A 20,402-nucleotide genomic window follows, 5' to 3' on the forward strand; every position below is an offset into this window, starting at 1 on the left:
CAGCTTGCGTGACTTGATAATACATCCTCAGTATCCATTTATTGATGCTTATCGTAATGACAAAGTAACTTGTCATTACTGTGGATTGGTGGAGATAAGGTGTCCATTGTGCTTTAACGAAATCAACTTCAAGACGACCCTATCAAGAAAAAAAATTGTTTCGGTGGGTCTGGTCGTGAAGGTTTCAGTCTAACGTTGGACACCAATACTACAACCAGATACAGTTGCCAATGAAACTTAAGCGAGGCGTAATATTGCGACTTTGTGATCTGAAAGGAAATTCTGATGGGTAGCCGGCTAGCCGCAACCTTTTGTTTAAAGAATATTATTAGATACGACTTAAGAGTCTAAACTTTTATTTGAGAGGGGTGTAATCCAAGCTAATTTGCAAATAGTATTCATGGTACCAAATGTATCACACACTTTACAGTAATTATAATTTTATAAATTATATTTGAAAAATAAAGCACATCAAAAATGTATTTTTAAAAAACAATTGGTTTTATCTGCAGATACTAGGTTGATATTGAGATTGACCATTTCAATGCTAAATTTTCTTTAGTCAGAAGGCACACTTGATTCGCAAAAATTTGTGAATGTGCACAGTACACCAATTTGTCTAATGTTTTGATTCCATAGGCAGGAGGTTGTGGATCGGTGCTGCTCAGGATGGGATATTTTTGCCTCTAAATGCATATTACGTGTTTCACATGAATCCATCGTGCTCAGATTCGACTGTTTTCAAGGTCTGAAGGCTCCAACAGCCCTATTTTATGGGTACACAAGAGAATTTTCAGTGTGGCATGCATGGGTCAGTTGGAGTCACTAACCTCAAGATATCTATAAGCAAGGATAAGATAACCTGGAAGTAACATTCCATAATTTAGAGTAAAAAATGTATCTGCCTCCACAGCCCTTTCAAATGAAAGATGATGCCTCGGGGGTAATTTCTATCAAATATTTTACAGTATTATGATTCTAGTGAAAAGGGGTGTAGGCGGCTTTTTTTAAAGTGTGGTAGGTCTAGTCGAAAGACACATTGAATGTTTATGCTAACAACTGCGAATTAATATTGCAACGCATACAAGTTAACAGAATTTGTTGAAATGATCCTGCCTTTGCCTTCCTTCAAAATTCTCCTTTTTTTAATTATTCTCTTCTTCTCTGGGGATGGCGAAAATTCAAATATCGATGGGACATGTAAGCAGCTGATAATGGGTTATCTTCCCTTTTTCCTGAAAATAAATAAAACACTAATCATCATTTGACAGTGCCAAGTTTGTGTATCAGATCAGTAATAAATTACCTGCTAACTAACAAAACAATCAGACACCACCTTCTGACCATTAATGAAGATTTCTTTCAATTTAAAACGCAACTATGCCTACCAATGTGGTTAGATTTTAGGATAGAATTTATCTGTGGTTGGGGACAGATTGCAAGGTGCAACATCGTACGATTACCATTCTATGTCGGGATTAGTTAGCCAGTTATTTGTTTTAGAAGCATGGACTTGATGGTGGGGGATGTCGTAATCGACCAGCGGTCGTGTGAACCACCCTTAGTGAGAGGAAAGCTGCAATCCCCTCGCACATAACTATCCCCGCATGGGATTGGAACCTGTGAAACTCCCAGGGGGATCAGAGATGTGGTGGCGAGCGTATTCTCAGATAGAGAATTCAATTGAATTCTGGTTATTTTTTGCATTTGCACTGGCGTTAAACTTTAGTTATCTATTCAAATTTTCACACTTACTAATAGATTACCAGCTAACTAGGGAAACAATACCTTATGGCAATTATTGATTAATACCTTACACGAGTCAAGTCTGCAAGTAGGCCCTTACACGAGTCAAGTCTGCAAGCAGGCCTACGCCTCCCAATAACAGTAGTTTGTTATCTGCTTTCCATTGAAATGAGGGAGCTTAAGAATATTTAAAAAAATTGATAACGGCACATCATGACTCACCATCAACGAAGTGCTGTCCGCAAACAGTGAAACACAAGTAAGATGGCTTCTGGACTTGACACCAAGCAGTCCTGCCAATAGATGATATCCACATTGCGCGACGTTCCGGATCTTTTGAAAACAGTGGAATATAGCTGAAGATCCATTTCGTTGTCTATACTATACGTACAGCCAGCGGAACAATACGAAATAACCATTTTCAACGGCCAAACAAAACGGAAACGTATAATCCGACTTGCAACTGACAGGAGCCAAATGGACGTTTTTGTTTTATTGCCGTCCAGTAACAAGGTCACGTGACCCGTGCAAGTCCTCTATAGATGATGCGGTCACGTGCCTGGGTTGGTGATTTCGGCTGCCATGTATTTCGTTTGATTTACGTTGAACATTATTCCTCTTGGCGGTAAGGCCGTCAGTCAAATTAATAACTTGCAGACCCTAGCCTATTAGATTGCATGATGATATTGCAGTGCAATATGTGCTTAAAATTTAATGTTTACTTAAGCCTTAAATAAATGTTGGTATTTGTAAGGTATACAAAGTTCTTGAAAAATTGTAAAAGGTATACCACGGTAAAAAAGGTTGACGAACACTGCTCTAAAAGTTTTCGGCACTTGATTGTGACATCACACAAACTTTGAGAATGAGACGTAGAATTTAACTGCTGATATATTTGGCCATAAAATCAATTTGCGTTGGATAGAATAGTGGAGTACTCTTATGTTATTAGGACAAGCGCATTTGGAATGGCGCATTATCAACAACGAGGGTAAATTTGGCACAGCGCATTGGAAACCTAATGTGTGGTCACATTAGGAATGCCGCATTATCAACGATGAAGAGAGGCGCAGTTCTTACCATTTCAAGGCAGCTCCTGCCACGAACGAACCGCGGCAGCTCTTGCCATGGTTTTATAGGGCTATCCAGTAATCAGTATTAACGGTATATTCACAAATTAATGTACCAGATTTTAACTGATCATGCGGAATTATATCTACCCTAACCCCAAATCCATCAAAACTGTATCCATGAGAAAAACGTTCCAACTTAACCAAATATTTGGTACCATAAGGCAGGGGTTCTCAAACTTTTGGTGTTGCGGAGCCCGTGAAGAGGTTGGCCATTATTCACAGAGCCCTAAAACAAATTTTAAAATTGTTACTTTCCGATTAATATTATTGAGTATGTTAAAAGTACTTTACTTGATTTAAATGCTAATGCTTTTTTAATAGGGTTAATACAAGTCATAAATAAATCTAAATTTCAATGATAAATCATATATATTAAGGCTGTAAATTTGACATTCGACAAACATATTAATAAACTAGAGGTAGAATCTTTTTCCTTTTGATATTTTTGGAAGACTTAAAAGGTTGCTGCGCGATTGTATTTTGGTCCATTGGCGACTGTTTTCGAGGGCGTGAAACGTTATACCTTAAACATCTTTACGTCGGTGTTTATTCTCCCTAAATCAAAAATTTCCTCCGGCATATATGTGTATTGTTCCACAATGACAACGATAATTGCTTTTTTGTTCTCGTGGGGAATTATGAATTCGATGTGAAGAACATGTTAATTTAATATGTAATGAATAACATGTAATGAATGAGAAATATAGTACCTTGATATAAGGCTTTATTCAACTTAAATTTAAAGCACTCTTAGAATGAATCTAAAATAATATAACACAAGCAAATGTTATTAAACAAGAAAACAAATACGTATCGAATTGCTGATGCAAACAGTAAGCGACTCAATAGTTAAATGAATAAAGTTGAAAGAATTAACACACTACATCTACAGCACAGCAATGATTGGAGTCTGATTTGAAACGCCACAGCAATCATCGCTTGACTGCAGCTGTATAAACAAATAGATAAATTGAGTTGCATTTCCAAGTTATCACATTCACCGCCACTTTAGAGATTTAGTCTGTCTACGGTTCGGCGTTCCCTGGTTGATCTCCTTAGAACTGGAGGCGATGGAGATCTAGAGACAGTATTATTTTCAACAATATCTTCTTGCGTTTGAGTTTTATTGTTTCCTTGATTGATAGATGGAGACATAGGTTGAATCGAAGACTCGTCTCTAACGTGCAATGGTGTTTCATGGTTGATATTGTCTGTCCCTTGCCTATTCATCGAAATTTCGTAACCGACAGGGGCCAGATGTTTTGAGGCTACAGTTGTTTCTCTGCCATCTGGAAATCGAACATGAGCATATTGTGGATTTGCTTCAAGAAGCTCGACTTCATCTACTAAAGGTTCGGTTTTCGACTTCCTGACATATCTTTTCAAAAGCACTGGTCCCGGCGTTGACATCCAGGATGGAATAGAACATCCAGACGTAGATCTTCTGGAGAATTTGAAAACTCGCTCATGAGGAGTCTCATTGGTGGCTGTACACAATAACGACCGTATGGAATGCAAAACATCAGGCAAAACCTCTTGCCACAATTGAACAGGAAGACGTTTCGATTTCAGCGCCAACTTCACCCCATTCCATATCGTGCCATTAAAACGTTCAACCTGTCCATTTCCTGCAGGATTATATGGTGTGGTGCGACTTGTTGCAATACCTTTGTCATTGAGAAAAGAGCGAAGTTCTCGACTCATGAAAGCAGAACCTCTGTCTGAATGTATAAAAGCAGGCATTCCAAATGTAGTGAATAGTTGCGTGAGACATTTAATGACACTTGCTGTGGAAACATCTGGACATAGGAATGCAAACGGAAATCTCGAAAATTCATCGACTACGCACAGAAAGTATCGATTATTATTATATGACGGTAGAGGTCCTTTAAAGTCCTTTCCTTCTCTATTGAAGGGTGTTTGAGTTCTGGACCTTGTAGCATGCGAGAGAAAAGAGCCACTGGTCTCCCACCTTGGTTTTGGGTTGCAGCCAATGCTACATCAGAGGCATCTGTTTCTACTTCAAAAGGTAAAGTTTCATCCACAGCTATAACGACAGCAGATTCTACGAGTCGCTTCAATTCGTGAAACGCATGAATTGCCTGGTCGTCGAGAGGGAAAGTTTTCGCAGATGCTAGTGGTCCGATAGTATCAGAAAACTTTGGTATCCACTTTGAGTAGTACGAGAAAAACCCAAGACAACGCTTTAAAGCGGAAACTGAGGTAGGAATCGACAAACGCCGCAAAGGTTCTAGTCTCCCAGGATCCGGACGTATTTGGCCTTCCTCAATCTCGTAACCTAGAATCTGAAGTTTTCTGGTCGAAAATATGCTTTTGTTTTCGTTCAATTTTAGATTTCGTCGTTTAGCGGCTTCTAGAAACTTCTGCAAGTTGATATCATGGTCTTGTTGAGTATGCCCACAAATGGTAATGTTATCGAGATACGCGAAAACACCGGTCAGGTTTTCTTCTTTTACCAGGTTCATCATTGCCCTCTGGAAGCAGGCCACACCATTTGTGACTCCAAACGGTAAACGAGTGAACTGGAACAGAGCACCCGCAGCTTCGAAAGCAGTATATTTCTGGTCTTCCTTTTCAAGTGGAACCTGATGGTATGCACTTTTTAAATCCACTGTGCTATACACACGATAATGAGCAATTTCGTTGATTATATCGCTCATATTAGGTAAAGGAAACGCGTCTAACTGAGTAAATTTATTGATGGTCTGTGAATAATCGATTACAAACCTTCGTTTCCCATTTTCACCCTTTACGACGACAACTTGAGCTCTCCACGGAGATCTGCTAGGCGTTACAATTCCTTCCTGTAACAAACGGTTGACCTCCATTTCAATAAACTTTCTGTCATCTTTGGAATACCAACGAGACTTTGTAGCAATAGGATGGCAGTCAGCAGTCAGATTTTTGAATGGTTCTGGTGGCAAACTTTTGAAAGTTGAAAAGCCACATACAGACATTGGAGGTCGATCGCCGCCGTAAATATAAGTTACACTTTGGTGTTGTCCTTGAAAGTCTATTCCAAGTAAAATGTCACGACATAGATCATCCATTACTCTCAATATGAATTTTTGATAGTGTCGGCCCTGATATTCAATATCAGCTGCTGTGCAACCTTTTATAGGCATGGAACACGCCAGAGAAGCCATTGCTACCTTGTCCTTAACTGTGTCCCTTTTGATTGGGAGGTTACACCTTTCTATGAGACGAGGGTGTATGAAACTCTGACTACTGCAACTATCAAAAAGTGCGCGTACTTTGTGTCCTTCAATATGAATCACAGACGACGACCCTCTCAATGATTTCGGGGTATTGTCAAAAGCCATTCCTAATATATACGAGTTAGAACATGCAGTGACTTCGTCAGGATTTTGTGGGTTGAAAACGGTTCCTCTGCAGACTTTTATGAAATGTCCTTTTTTATGACACTTGAAACAAAACACATTTCGGGCTGGACATTTTGAACGAGGATGTTTCTTTCCGCCACAGAAAAGCACGCGGAATTTGCAGTAGCAGATATTTTCTCGATATCACACGATGTCTCATCGTTTTGAGTTTCACTGTTTTGAGCAGCCGCATACACAGTAGAAGGATCGGATACTCGATAAGCTTCAGCATTCTTAATTGCTACTTCTAAGCTTCTGGCATGATCGTATGTCGTATTAAGATCAAGGTGTTTGTTTTCCAACAAACGCTGTCGTATCCATGTGGAGTTTAACCCCCGGATAAAAGCGTCTCGGACATAAGCATCTCGGTTTTGAACAGCAGATACAGCTTCGAAATTACAATGTTTGCTTAACGATTTCAATGCTTGCATGTATTCGTCTACATTTTCAGATGCTTGTTGGTTCCTGGTTGCCAGAACATGCCGAGAATAAACTTCATTGAGAGGTTTGACAAACATTGTTTTCAGAATCTCAATCGCAGTGTCGTACGATTCTGCCTCCTCAATGTTTTGGAATATACGAGGAGATATGAAATTCACCAGTACACCAAGTTTATCAAGGCCTTCAGACGGCAAGGCGTTTAGAAAATTATCGAAAGTCTTCTTCCAGTGCAGCCACTCACAGGATGCTTCACTAGAGTTAGGATCTACCTCCAGTCTCTCTGGTCTCAGAACCTTGTCCATGCTTGTACCAGAATACTCTTGTGAAATGATTTAAGTTGAATAAATTGTAATGAATGAGAAATATAGTACCTTGATATAAGGCTTTATTCAACTTAAATTTAAAGCACTCTTAGAATGAATCTAAAATAATATAACACAAGCAAATGTTATTAAACAAGAAAACAAATACGTATCGAATTGCTGATGCTAACAGTAAGCGACTCAATAGTTAAATGAATAAAGTTGAAAGAATTAACACACTACATCTACAGCACAGCAATGATTGGAGTCTGATTTAAAACGCCACAGCAATCATCGCTTGACTGCAGCTGTATAAACAAATAGATACATTGAGTTGCATTTCCAAGTTATCACATAGTCATCGGCGACGAGATGCTAAAATTAATTAATAAAGAATCGGCGGTGAATCCGCAACTCAAATTTCTTGATTGAAAAGCGGCATTATGTAATATTAAAACTAAAACTTAAAACGGAAGATAACACTATAAGTTTTGTTTCAGCAGACTCACGACACGACAGACACTTTTTTAGACATTGCAAATGACAATATATATTTGATGATATGTTAGGTTTTCTTTGGTTATTCATCATAGCAACTGAAATAGAAACACAGTCACAATTGTGTGCGCTATGTACCTTTCATTCATTCTGAAACTACCAACGGAGCCGCATGCGATAACATAAATTTCAATCGTTCGTATTTTGCCCAGACCTTGTTATTTTTTGGACGATGATATCTTGCAAAGAATCTGAGTGGCAGACCTGCGATAGGGTGAAGTCAGTGTTGCAAGAAAGGCTCAAAGTTGTCGAATTCGCTAAATCGCTATAATCCACCAATAAGTTATGATTACGATTATGATTTTGATCGAGACGGACACAAATATCTTATCAAACTTCTGACACCGGTAGTAGGTATGTATGTTATTTTGTGGGCAATATGACTTCGTTTCTAATATCTTATGATATCAGCGTTGTTCAGGATATACAGTAGTCCACAAGAACTTCGTTCACTTAACTTTGTTTCATTGTTTCTCATTTTATGTCCGCGGATTGCCGTGGTTATTTGAGAAGTAATGATTTTCTATTGTGAGTGACACAACCGCAGGTTACGTTTAACAGAATTATCCCAATAAACAAGTCATTTCAAATATGCCCGCAATGGTCATAGATTGCACAATTGTATATTGTACTTATTGAGTTTTACCGTCGACCTCGGAATTTTTGTAACGGCGATATCTTGCTTAAAAATAATCTCGAGTGCGAAGAAACAAAAGTTTGACAAATCCCAAGATCGCAAAAATACCATTTCAATTTATTTATAGTTGGCAGTTTATCACGTATTTTATGGTATTTTAGAATAGTAATATTTTATTTAAGTAATTCTCATAGTCATCTTGAATCAAACGTGAGTAACGACGAGCACAATTAAATTATTATGACAAGACATTTTAAATGCTCGAATCAGTCATGGATTGAATATTTTACGTAACAGAAATCTCGCTATCCATTAAAAAAGTTTTTTTACTTAATCGCGAATAATGTTGCGCGGAAATTTCCGATTCCAATTTTGATCCCCCTTCCTCTTAAGAATCCTGGCTGCACTCCTGCTTATAAATAATGTCATTTTTTAATTCCGCCTCTTTGCCATATTTCGAGGCTATATGTTGTCAAATTTTATTAAAGCTGTTGTTGCTTACTTGGACAGTTACAAAATTAGCCAAGTCAGTCTTTTAAAAAATAATCAAATAGCTCGCGGAGCCCCTAGGCTTCTCTCGCGGAGCCCTGAGGCTCAGTACGGAGCACTTTGAGAACCTATGCCATAAGGGACAGCCCTGTCTTTACGGCCAACCTGACGTGGTTACGGCAGCAAAATTTTTCCTGTCATTGGTTTTCAATTTGCTGCCGCGCCGACGGCAGCTCGTCATTAGTTTGTGGCAGGTAAAAGGTCAGTCGCCATAGGTTTGGCCGTAGCGGCCATGGTATGGAAATACCGCCACGGTTTTGCGGCAGCTGCAGACCCCACAAAATACTCAAAACTGCACTTGGATGAAGATGCATTAGGATGACACAATATTGACAATTTATTCATCCATTTTCGTTATCTGTTTTTATGGTATACGTCTCGAGTAATCTGAACAAGTAATCACTGGTATGAAGACAACTATTATGTCTTTTATGCAAAAATATATCTTTCTCATATATCACACAAACTTTGAGAATGAGACGTAGAATTTAACTGCTGATATATTTGGCCATAAAATCAGTTTACGTTGGATAGAATAGTGGAGTACTCTTATGTTATTAGGACAAGCGCATTTGGAATGGCGCATTATCAACAACGAGGGTAAATTTGGCACAGCGCATTGGAAACCTAATGTGTGGTCACATTAGGAAGGCCGCATTATCAACGATGAAGAGAGGCGCAGTTTGTTGTGTCGTGAACTCGAAGAATAGACGATGTTTGTAGATATTCAAAATGTATTACAGAAACACGCAGTCATCGACTGAAGCATCAACAAAAGAAGAAGGGCGAGATAGAAACCAAGGTCACTCATGCATGAAATAATGGGAGCCATAACACAGTATACCACATTTCCCCATTTGAAAAAAATATGTACAGTAGCAAAGTACAAAAGCAATATAAGCATGCATAAATCACAATTGATAATCTCTATGCCATTTTGGAGGTACCCGCATTCTAGAACTTCTACGAGGCAATTCAGAATTAACAGTGTCAGAACTATCATTAGCAGTATTATCAACAGAAGGTATCACAGTATCATTAGAATCAGGTAAAGTATCATTAGATTCACGTAAAGCATCATCAGAATCAGGTAAAGCATCATTTTGTACAGGGTTAGGATTAGCACATGGAGAAATTTTGGATTGATTCCATCTACGACCATCACTTGTAGAATAGGTAGCAGGACCATGTACACCAGTAATTTGTACAGGTTCTCCAAACTTCATTTGACCTTTTGCAACATGACCAGGTTTTTTAATTCTCACATAGTCACCAATATTCAAATCAAGTTGTTTAGCACCACGTTTCTCATCAGTGTATTCTTTACTTGCATTTTGTTTCTTCATAACATGTTCGTATACGTTTTCACTTGACCAGTCTTTCATCATATTATGAATTTCAGGAATATCAATACCAGTTCTCATTTGTCTATTGTGTAGCAGAACAGAAGGAGAATGTCCAGTAGTAGCATGTTTAGTACATCTATATATACAAAGAAATAGTTGAATAGCATCTTTCAACGGCTGTACATTCAGTAGAGCAGTTTTTACAGCATTTCCGAATACAGCATTCCAACGTTCAATTTCACCAGATGCTTGGGGATAGTAAAGTGAAGAGTAACTATGTTTAATATTTCTTTGACGTAAAAATTCTTCAAACATTTGTGATCGAAATTGTACACCATTGTCACTGACAATTTCATTGCAGTAACCTTCTTTGCAAAAAACAGTTTTCAAAAATTTTATCACAGTAGGTGTATCAACTTTCGAAGTAAACATAACTTCAGGCCATTTGCTGTAGTAATCAATCAATGTAATAGCAAAACGACATTCAGCAGGAGCACTTTCATTAGGACCAACAATGTCAATACCAAGCTTTTGCCAAGGTTGTTTAGGCAAAGGAACAGGTTTCAATGGAGCGAATACAGGTTTAAGAGATTTATCATGAGTATTGCAGACAGAGCAATGACGAATCAAGTCTTCAACTTGTTTATCCATACCTTTCCACCAGTATAGATCTCGTAATCTTTGTTTAGTACGAACAATTCCTTGATGTGTCATATGTGCAAGGTTAATCAACTTAGTAGTAAGAGCATTAGGAACAAGGATTCTTTCACCTCGGATTATCAACTCTTTGTAAATTGTCAGCTCATCACGTACATGATAAAATGTTTGTAAAGCAGAATCAACATCTCTTTTGTAAGGCCATCCATTACAAATGTAACCTTTCATTTTAGAGAGCATAGGATCATTACGTGTAGCTTCTTGTAGTTCAAGTAATGAAATGGATAAATCAGTATCCGTAGTATTCAGAAAATTGCACACAACATCATCTTCGCAATCAGTATTTTCAGTAGAATTCAAAGGTAATCTGGATAGAGCATCAGCAAATTTATTTTCAGCACCAGATTTGTATGTCACTGTATAATCATAATGTAGCAAACGAGCATTCCATCGAGCAATTCTCATAGATTGTCGAGTATTTCCTTGGGATGTAAGCAAAGTAGTAAGAGCTTGATGATCAGTTTGCAGCTCAAATTTTCTACCCCATATGTAATTATGGAATTTTTCACATGCCCATACACAAGCAAGTGCCTCACGTTCACCAACGGAGTACTTTTTCTCATTTTCAGTAAGTGTTCTGGATGCACATGTTATAACACGTTCAGTCTTATTTGCACAATTTGACTCAAAATAGCACCCAAACCATAGCCAGAAGCATCAGTAGTAATTATAGTAGGCAAATTAGGATCATAGAAAGCAGCATTTGGACCATGCTCAGATAAATATCTCTTTATCAGTATTCGTCGAAAAGTGCATCTCTATTCAAAACCTGACTAGCTAACCGAACATATCATTTATCAATTTTGCAAACCAAACAATTTAGTCCAGTTTAAATCACCCATAATTTGTTCACATGTGGGGCCTGGGGAGCATTTTAGGCTTCATCATGCAGCTCTATATACCGCAAACATTCTTTTTAAATACAGTTACATCGATTTCGCCAGAGCGTTCCAAGGATTCCAGAAGTACAAGTGATTGCGACGGAATTAACAGTCTTCACCCTTTTTCCTTCAAATTTAGCTTCACCTCTGACATCTACGGCAGGGGTTGGCAACCTTTTGTCGCTCGCGGGACAAAATTAAGGGCTGCGAGTCATTGGCGGGCCGTACATATTTTTAGAAAGCTGAAACCGAACGAATGATACTTTTTATAATAAAAATCAAGCAGTAATACATCTTTCGAATAGAATATAGATTTATTTCTTCATTGCATCGCAAAAAATTGCATTTGAATATTTTCAGCGCCATTGAACCCTTTGCACTTCGCATCATTTTTCTGCGTTTTGTTGCCATTTGTCTAATTATAATTAAATTATAGGCTCATTAAACGAGTAGTTGTGAATTATATACTTGTTAGGTTATAATATAATTTAGTTTAAAAAATATAATCGTCAAAACGGCTGTTTTGTTACTATAATTTGGTGAAGCGTCACGAGCCGGATTATAATATTCTGCGGGCCGGATCCGGCCCTGGAACCGTAAGTTGCCGACCCCTGATCTACGGCATTAGTATTATCTTTTTTCAAAATTAAAATAATTTTGTTGAAGTAGGTGAGCTGGCAAAGAACAAATTTCAAGTGAAGTTCGTACGCTGGAACATTTAAGCATAAGAGTAGGACATCCTTCTTGAGAATTTGAATAACTTATCAAGCTTTCAAACAGTTCCGTAATCCTTTGCAAAGCAGGTAATAAATGGAAAACCCGAGTGCTGCCATGCTGTAATAGCCGTTGATACTATCAACAAAATCGCAGAATGATTTCTCTGTTACTCGGACAGTGTAAATGTAATAATATTTATACATTTTGACAACAACACAAACAGGCGAAGTATCTACGACATGTTGAAAATGGCATCGCAGTGCACAGTTGAACTACATGGTACGCACAATCTATACCGGTTATATTACTTTTAGTTTGAAAAAAAGCATTATTTGTTTTTCGTCTTTTTACGCCTCCAAAGTTGATGTTGCAATTATCCGCACAGAATCCCAACAACTTTTCCGAGAAAAGAGAGCAAGTATTCAGTAAAAGTTTTGGCGGTTTCCCTGGGTAAAGATTTGAATTCTAATAGTTTTATCTTCACACCAACATAAGTAAAAAAAATAACGAACCACAACTGGAACAAGCTTTAAATTCTTTCTGTTTGATGCATCGAAGGTTACTGATACGAAACTGGTTTAAAGTAAATCATCATTAGGTTCAGAGGAGAACAGCGGAGCAATTCAATTAAAAATCACCGACTCTCATTTATTTCTGGCTAAACGTGCAAAATCAGCGAATCCGCTTATCAGACAGCGGACATCAGAAATTCTAACTGTGTATATTTACAAGTTAATGCAAATTTAGGCTAAAAAAATTAAAATTAATTCAGAGGTGCAGTCAAAACTTTGTGTGATAAGCAATTATGTCGGCTGGCAACGACAAACAATCATCCGAATTTGTTATCGCAAAAAATTGGTCAGTCGAGTCAATGCCTCAATTAATGTTTTGTGCTTCCTGCTTTGGATAAGATCGTTGACATCAGAACGACCATCTTATTCTTGACTAATAGAAAAACAGATCTGCAATGCGTACAGTGTACCTTTCCTCCTTCAGTTTGCGCAAAATAAGGAAAATCTCCTTTCAACTCATTAGAAAATTTGTACTTTTTTTATGGCATTTCGACAACTTAACGGCATTGTAGTTAACGCCAGAAAACGCATTAAAACATATACCGATTGTGATATAACAATAGAGCAATTTTTACTCTCTGAATTAGCGAAGTGTGTCGCAAAACAGTGGTAAATGGGCTGCCACCGTTAAAAAATTGTAACAATAAGGAATATGAATTTTTCACCCATGACAGCCGTGCTGACAAACCGGGACATTTGATTCGACCGGCCGGGACAGCTCGTCAAAACCGGGACTGTCCCGGCTAAACCGGGACGTATGGTAAGCCTAATGATATTCAATTCAAGAGTCCTGCTGCACACATATATTTCTGTATTTGTGTCATATAGCTTAATTGTCACAATGTCAAAAGAGTGATGCTCAAATATATAGACACGACGGCCTAAAAAAGTAGTATAGGTAGGGATACCATACATCCCGTTTAGGCGGAACAGTCGCACTTTTTGACGTTTTGTCCCGGTGTCCCGACCGGTCAGCCAAAAAGTCCCGATTTGGCGTTCAGCCAGTCAGAATAATACAAGAACAATAGCTGTATTGGTGCCTATAAGTTAATTGTCATTATGTCGAAAGAGTGATGCTCAAATATATGGACACGACGGCCTAAAGAAAGTAGTATAGGTAGGGTTACCATACTTCCCGTTTTAGGCGGGACAGTCCCACTTTTTAGACGTTTTATCCCGTCTGTATTCGTCTGTTTTTAGTTATCTTTCCAAAATATAAATCAAATAACTCAATTGTCTCTATGTCGTCCGAGGACCTTTAGTTTAGTTACAATAATTAAAAATACCGCAAACGTTGCGAAAGACTAGCCTAAAATTAGCTATCAGTACCGGTACCTATAAGCGTCACGTGGTTTATTGTTTTGAATAAAAATGATAGTTTTGAACATGTGAGCCAATTTGTAACCGCCAACTCTCCAAAACACTCAAAATCAGCGTTGAAAATTTTGCAATGATTAAGTATAAGTAGGATCTTTCAAGGGTCGGGTAAACGTCCATTGCAAAGCTAGCACAAGCCAAAGTGACTATGATTTATGAAGCCCATATATAAGTGGCTATCAAGGCTGAATGCAAACCCGAATCGCCTCATCACAGCATTAGGAGTCTGAGTTGAGAGTAGGCCGTAGACTACTGCCGTAGGGCTGAAATCTCGGTTTTGATCGAGTGGTTGTTTAATTTATATTTAATTAATCCATTATTTACTTATTGAACAATCCACGCTGTGGATCCATTTAGAAAATAAATCGAGTGGAGGTGTCTTTATTTATTATTCATTTGACTGGGTATACCGGTACTTAGTACTGCCAAAATATTGATTTGTGTATAGCCTAGCCCTAAGTTACTGCGTTTTTACAATCTTGCTCTTATACTTATGTGACGAGTGACGATTGGTACCGGTACCACGCTTCGATTTACAGAGGTTCCGCCCCTCAGATTCTTCCTCGACGGTGTGGCCCATCGTGCTAAGCGTTAGGAATACGCGCGCCACCGCATCTCTGATTACGGTACCTTTTGTGGGTTCGAATCCATGCGGGGATGATCATGTGTGAGAGGATTGCTGGACTCCTCGCCGCCGTAGGGTGGTTCACATAACCGCTGGTCGGTTACGGCTTCCTCCATCATCAAGTCCATGCTTCCGAAAACAAATAACTGGCTAACTAATCTCATACCCGATCTGGACTGGTAACCGGACGAGAGGCCGTGTTTTTTTTATCGGATTTTCTCTCCCGCGGGATAAATATGTAAATCCTATCTGTTGATTACAGGATTACAAAGTGACATATGGCGATTTTAGTTATGATTTAGACACACTTGGGAGTTGGTTATAAATTTATTTAGGGACATTTATTCAACCCAAATGTCCCGTAATTCCACATCCCATAAATTGAACCATCTTGTGGACGAAATGTCTGTGTGACTTTTATTCACTCAAATAATAACATGAGTTATTATTAATTTAACAATAATCATGTTTTCAACATGAGTCTATCGCAACAGACATCAGTTTTTCTTTCCTAATCTAGTACAGTAGTAAATTATCAATACTGGTTCACACATGCTCAATTGCTGGGAAGTCAATTGTTCTATTGTGACATAGTTGCGGAAACCCAGGGAAATATTGTTCAAATCTTTGCCCCCCCCGAATAGGCAAGCCCTATTTGCACCAATTTATTATCTACTGTGAAATTTTTTCCCTCCAGTTTATCTTAGGATACTGCTGGAAAATTCGGTGTGCAACTTTCCAATAGGTCAACTCTTTACAGGTTTTTAGTAGTTTTGCATAATTGGTATTGCATGATAGTCGAATGTGTAGGTCACATTGATGAGGTTCGTCGCCAGACTCGCAAGCTTTATAATTGTGACTAGCAATAAGAAATGGGTTGCATATTTGTAACCCTATTTATGTTACCTTGCCACTAGAAATATTTAATATAAAGGTAGGTATAGTTTGATGGTTGTTACAAATTTTATAGACATGGCAATATGCTCTAAAATCAAATATATTGAACATGTAATACTAAATGTCTATGATAATATTTTCATTGATTTGATCACAGTTTAAGTTAGGATGGATTGTTCTGTTTGTGTGTTTTGTGGACTTCCTGGAGCTGGAAAAACAACATTGGCAAATCATCTAAAACATTTGCAAGGCTCTACACATAAGTTCATCCATGTATGCTATGATTCACTTCTATTGAAAGTTGATCATGCCAAGTCATTGGACTCTATTAGTGCTTGGAAAGCAGCGAGATCATCAATTGCAAATAATGTTAGTTCAATTTTAGAGTTTTTGGGAAATGAAAGCAAAGTGCTATGTCCGATATTTGATAAAGGTGTGTCTCAGTCTGCCCTTGAATTTCTGTTCCAAGACATCAAAACTTTTGATCCAACTATGAAAATTGTTTTACTCATTGATGACAATATGCAATACAGAGGTATGCGGAATGAATATTACCGTATGTGTGCGAAACTTGAAGTTGGATTCAGTATTGTTTACTTTGATATACCATTACAAGTGTGTTTGAGAAACAACAAAAAACGTAAAAATCCAATTCAAGAAGCTATCCTTGAAAAAATTAGCAATCAAATGGAAATTCCTGGCTCGAACTCAAAATGCAAATGGGAAAAATTTGTTGTAAAATTAGAAAGTAGCAATTTGGAAGCATCTTCTGGTCAATTATTAAGAATAATTGATGAAAGTATGGAGCACCCACCCAGTTTCCCAGGACCTGCCATACAAGAAGAAATTGAAAAAGTGCGTCAAATAAACAGAAAAAATTTTCTTCACCAAGCTGATATATGTATACGACGATTAGTATCGATGAAAATACAAGATTTCAAAAAATCAACGTCATCTGATACAACTCTTTCTCAGTTTTCTAAAAAGCTCATCAATGTGAAAAAACAGACATTGTTTCTATTAAAAATAGGTTATGTAGATGATGAAATATTTCTTAAAACTGATGGAAATTTAGATTTTGATAAAATAGAAAACAGTATTCATGACTTAATGAATTTAATTTTTCAAGAAATACAGTAAATTCAGTTCAAAATATACAGTATTACAGAAGAGTTTTGTTATAAGCTATTTCAAAAAAGACAGACCCTTCTAATCAACAAATTGTGGAGTTATTTTCAAAACATTCAACCTAATGGAAAGTTTTTGTGGAAAAGATGACACAAGTGTTAAAAGAATGTTGATACAAATATAAAAGTAGACAGTGTCAGCGTGATTTGAACTAAATCCTCACCATACTGCTTTGACATGAAAAGCTTTCAACTAGACAAAAATATCGGAAGATTCGAGCAGATTTTGATTAAGGTACAATAGACTGGATGTTACTTCATTCCTTGAAGTTCGTGTCACATTTTTGCTCTATATTGTATAGAGGCTATCACCAAGTCACCACATTAAAGTCTAAAATAGTACGTTATTCCATTTTCAATAGTATTATGCAGTCTTTTTCGTTTCATACATTTTGACATGACAAAGACAGTACATTATTAGAATAACACTTATGATAAAATTAAAATAATAATCATAAGACTTTATAGAGGTTTCATTAACAGTAAATCAAATTGCATTTGTAAGTGGGTGAAAAAGATCAATGCATTTTTTAAAATGCCATGACCTGACGAACGCTTTTATAATTATCCCGATGAACAGATCTGAAAATATAAAGATATATGTTTAATAAACCACAAAAGAGAAATGTGATACGGTTGCTATATAATAGGACTGGTATTCAATAACTTACGGACTCGCGACCTGATGTCATGTTATTAAAAGTGGGAAGGGAATGTATTGTTTTGTCTTTAGTATACATATGCTTTTCGGTATATTTATTAAACAAAAAAATATAGACTAGGGTATTGTGTAAAACTATACAAAATGGTGGTAAATTTACACTTTTTTGGTTATCAATAGTGCTAAAAATTAGTTAAAGGTCATAGAATTTACTTGGAAAAGATAACATATATCCCTATGTGTGTGGATGAGATAATTGCCTAAGAATATTTGTGAATTCTGTAGGAGGGTTATTTTACTTAATACACTTACTTAATGACATTTTGTGATACAATAGATTTCGTTGGTCTAGATTTCGGTCCAAGGGCCGGGTGAAATATTTTTCCTTCCTTATTTGTTGTTGGTGCCTTCTTTTTTTTCACAACATATGGATCATTGGAATGTGATGGATACGGATCAAATGTCCCAGCCTTTGCTCCTGCAATCTAAAAGCAAATTGAAATTCATAACACCAATTATAAACGAATGATTTAATTGAACTTTAATTTCCTGGTCTGTAAAGTTAAAATGAGTATTTTCACGCTGTTTTCATTTAAAATTCATGGGTATTGAGTTGAGATATGTGTCTGTTGAGTGTTGACATAATTTGCCTACTGGTAATTCGTTCAGTGAATTTTCTAATAGCCTACATCCGAATCGGCCACACAAATGTGAATAAAATATAAAACACTGTAATTTCGAATTTTCAGGATGTTTAAAAAACTTTGGTTTATGCTCATACAAAACATTACAATTTTGATCTTTGGGGATGTTTAATAAAGGTTGGTTCATGCTTTATTTATTCATAAGATCATATGTGGAATAGAACTCTATCATCAACATCAGTTGAAATTTGAATTTATTAAAAGGCTGCCTGAAATTTTTAAACCTACCTTTTTCGGTGGAGAACTTGGCTTGAATGGTTTGACTGGTGGTAAAGACGCTGAAGCCTTTTTGGGTGGACCTAAAGGCCTGTCCGGTCTATATGGATTATGATCAAAATAAGTTTGTGGATGAGAGTTCAATCTAAAAGCAGCCCCCTTCAGCATAGCTTTGTGCGCCAGCATTTCTTTCTGAAAAATAGAAATTATTTGAAATTTGTAACCTTCCAGTTCTTTCACAAATATTGAAAATTTTAGTGTTACCCTTCGCATTTCTTTTGCTCTGTTGTAGGCTTCTACTGCATGATCTTGATATTTCCCAAGAGTTACTCCAATATATCTGAAGTAGCATAAAGCAAGGTGCAACTTATTATGTGCATCCATACCTTCAAAATTGTCAATTAGAATACAGAAAGTAAAATAGTAATGAGAAAAAGAAAATGTTCACCCATAGCCAGTTCCCTTTTTTGGCGGATTTGTAGTGAAATTTCTTCCTGGTGCAGTGTATGCTTTTCTTGGGCGTGGTACTGGGCTAAACGCGTTGATTGGTCCTGAAAATGTGCCATAGTGATTTCCAAGACCACATCTGAAAAATTGATATTGAATCAAATTGGGGTCTTTATATATGTTTTCGTAAAGATGTAAATGTCTTACGGTAATTTTTCACCAGCGTTCGGCAAAAAAGCTTTGCCAATATTTTTTGTTGATTCTTTTAATCTCTGTTGTCGCCGAAGCTTGACAGGGTCTGTGTAGGCTTCTTTTTCCATGATTCTTTTGAATTGGCCCTCAAAGTAGCCAGCCTAAAACAACATTAATTCAATGTTGTATGGGTCATCCTAATTCATGTATTTAAAAAGGAATAAAACGAATGACTACCTGAAGTGCAGAACGAGTTTTGCTTCCCCCTGGCAGCATGTGTTTATTTTTGTAGGCAGCTTCATTGAAAGGCCCTATGAAAGATCAGAATATATCAAAACCTGAACAATATGCTCCTTGATATTTGTAACCATAGTGCACGACCTTGAAACTTTTTAATAATTGTGTTTCGTGCGAAAGCTAAGAATAAATCCTGGTTGTGAGCATTCCACAAATTTTGAATTGCAAATATATTTTGTTTTAACTGTGCAATTGAATAGATTCATGATAAAGCTGTAATTATAAAATTGATCTTTTTTTAAAATTTTTTATAAAAAGACAGGTATGATTGAAAAAAATTTGACATGACATTTTACAAGACTTACTACTGTTTGGATCCACCTTTGGGTATTTATCTCCAATCGTTGTGTAGCCAACTTCACTAAAGAGGCCGATTCTCTCCATATCTGTCTTTCCACCCGCCATGTTGATGTTTTGATGATTCAACTACTGTTCAACACTTCAGTGATACTCAATGTGCATTACAAAAGTACTTTCAACTACATTCAATTGTTGTCAAAATATTGCACCGTACTTACATTTATAAAACAAAGTGTGAGTATATGAATGCAATTTAAAAACTGAAAAAATTATAACATATTGATAAATGAACTGTAAATTGGTAGTGACAGAGCTACAGAGTGATAAGCATAATTTCATATATTCGCAAACTAAATAAATAAGAAAACAATAATATGAAATATTTTACCGCATTAGTCTTTTCCATTAAATTTTCCTAATTTGAGAATTTCTTTGACTGTAAAAATTGTGACTTCTGAGCAACAAATACAATATTATGATTAAAATGATGTACTCT

At 36.9% G+C, this 20,402-nt stretch overlaps 3 protein-coding genes and 1 long non-coding RNA gene across 4 annotated transcripts; 1 reads left to right on the forward strand and 3 right to left on the reverse strand.

Annotated features, from left to right (window-relative positions):
- Positions 1 to 1,118: 1,118 nt before the first annotated feature.
- Positions 1,119 to 2,288, reverse strand: LOC144429938 (uncharacterized). The gene is made up of 2 exons (XR_013479186.1): positions 1,969 to 2,288; positions 1,119 to 1,235 (listed from the first exon to the last, which is right to left on the reverse strand). It is a non-coding gene; the product is annotated as an uncharacterized LOC144429938 (long non-coding RNA).
- Positions 2,289 to 6,300: 4,012 nt separating this feature from the next.
- On the reverse strand, positions 6,301 to 7,026 carry LOC120346502 (uncharacterized). Its single transcript, XM_039416269.2, has one exon. It carries the CDS (start codon positions 7,024 to 7,026, stop codon positions 6,301 to 6,303), a length of 726 nt encoding a protein of 241 aa, XP_039272203.2.
- An 8,950-nt stretch (positions 7,027 to 15,976) lies between these two features.
- LOC120347537 (L-seryl-tRNA(Sec) kinase-like) lies at positions 15,977 to 17,064 on the forward strand. The gene has a single exon (XM_039417555.2). It carries the CDS (start codon positions 16,071 to 16,073, stop codon positions 17,040 to 17,042), a length of 972 nt encoding a protein of 323 aa, XP_039273489.2. The 5' UTR covers positions 15,977 to 16,070; the 3' UTR covers positions 17,043 to 17,064.
- LOC120347538 (cilia-and flagella-associated protein 96-like) lies at positions 17,002 to 20,166 on the reverse strand. Its single transcript, XM_039417556.2, has 8 exons — positions 19,912 to 20,166; positions 19,547 to 19,620; positions 19,325 to 19,470; positions 19,119 to 19,256; positions 18,935 to 19,010; positions 18,683 to 18,862; positions 18,063 to 18,235; positions 17,002 to 17,671 (listed from the first exon to the last, which is right to left on the reverse strand). The coding sequence occupies exons 1-8, from the start codon at positions 20,009 to 20,011 to the stop codon at positions 17,620 to 17,622; spliced, it is 939 nt and encodes a 312-aa protein (XP_039273490.1). The 5' UTR covers positions 20,012 to 20,166; the 3' UTR covers positions 17,002 to 17,619.
- Positions 20,167 to 20,402: the final 236 nt, after the last annotated feature.

This window comes from Styela clava, chromosome 11 (genome assembly GCF_964204865.1).
Source record: "Styela clava chromosome 11, kaStyClav1.hap1.2, whole genome shotgun sequence".
Taxonomy (NCBI): domain Eukaryota; kingdom Metazoa; phylum Chordata; class Ascidiacea; order Stolidobranchia; family Styelidae; genus Styela; species Styela clava.

What these genes read in the sequence shown, in the direction of transcription:
- LOC120346502 (XM_039416269.2), bottom strand. Translation starts at nt 7,026, where the DNA reads ATGGACAAGGTTCTGAGACCAGAGAGACTGGAGGTAGATCCTAACTCT.
- LOC120347537 (XM_039417555.2), top strand. Translation starts at nt 16,071, where the DNA reads ATGGATTGTTCTGTTTGTGTGTTTTGTGGACTTCCTGGAGCTGGAAAA.
- LOC120347538 (XM_039417556.2), bottom strand. Translation starts at nt 20,011, where the DNA reads ATGGCGGGTGGAAAGACAGATATGGAGAGAATCGGCCTCTTTAGTGAA. An exon ending in GAGCAAAAGAAATGCGAAGG is followed by an intron (nt 18,863 to 18,934) that starts GTAACACTAAAA and finishes TCTATTTTTCAG; the next exon opens with AAAGAAATGCTGGCGCACAA. An exon ending in CAAGTTCTCCACCGAAAAAG is followed by an intron (nt 18,236 to 18,682) that starts GTAGGTTTAAAA and finishes ATTTGCTTTTAG; the next exon opens with ATTGCAGGAGCAAAGGCTGG.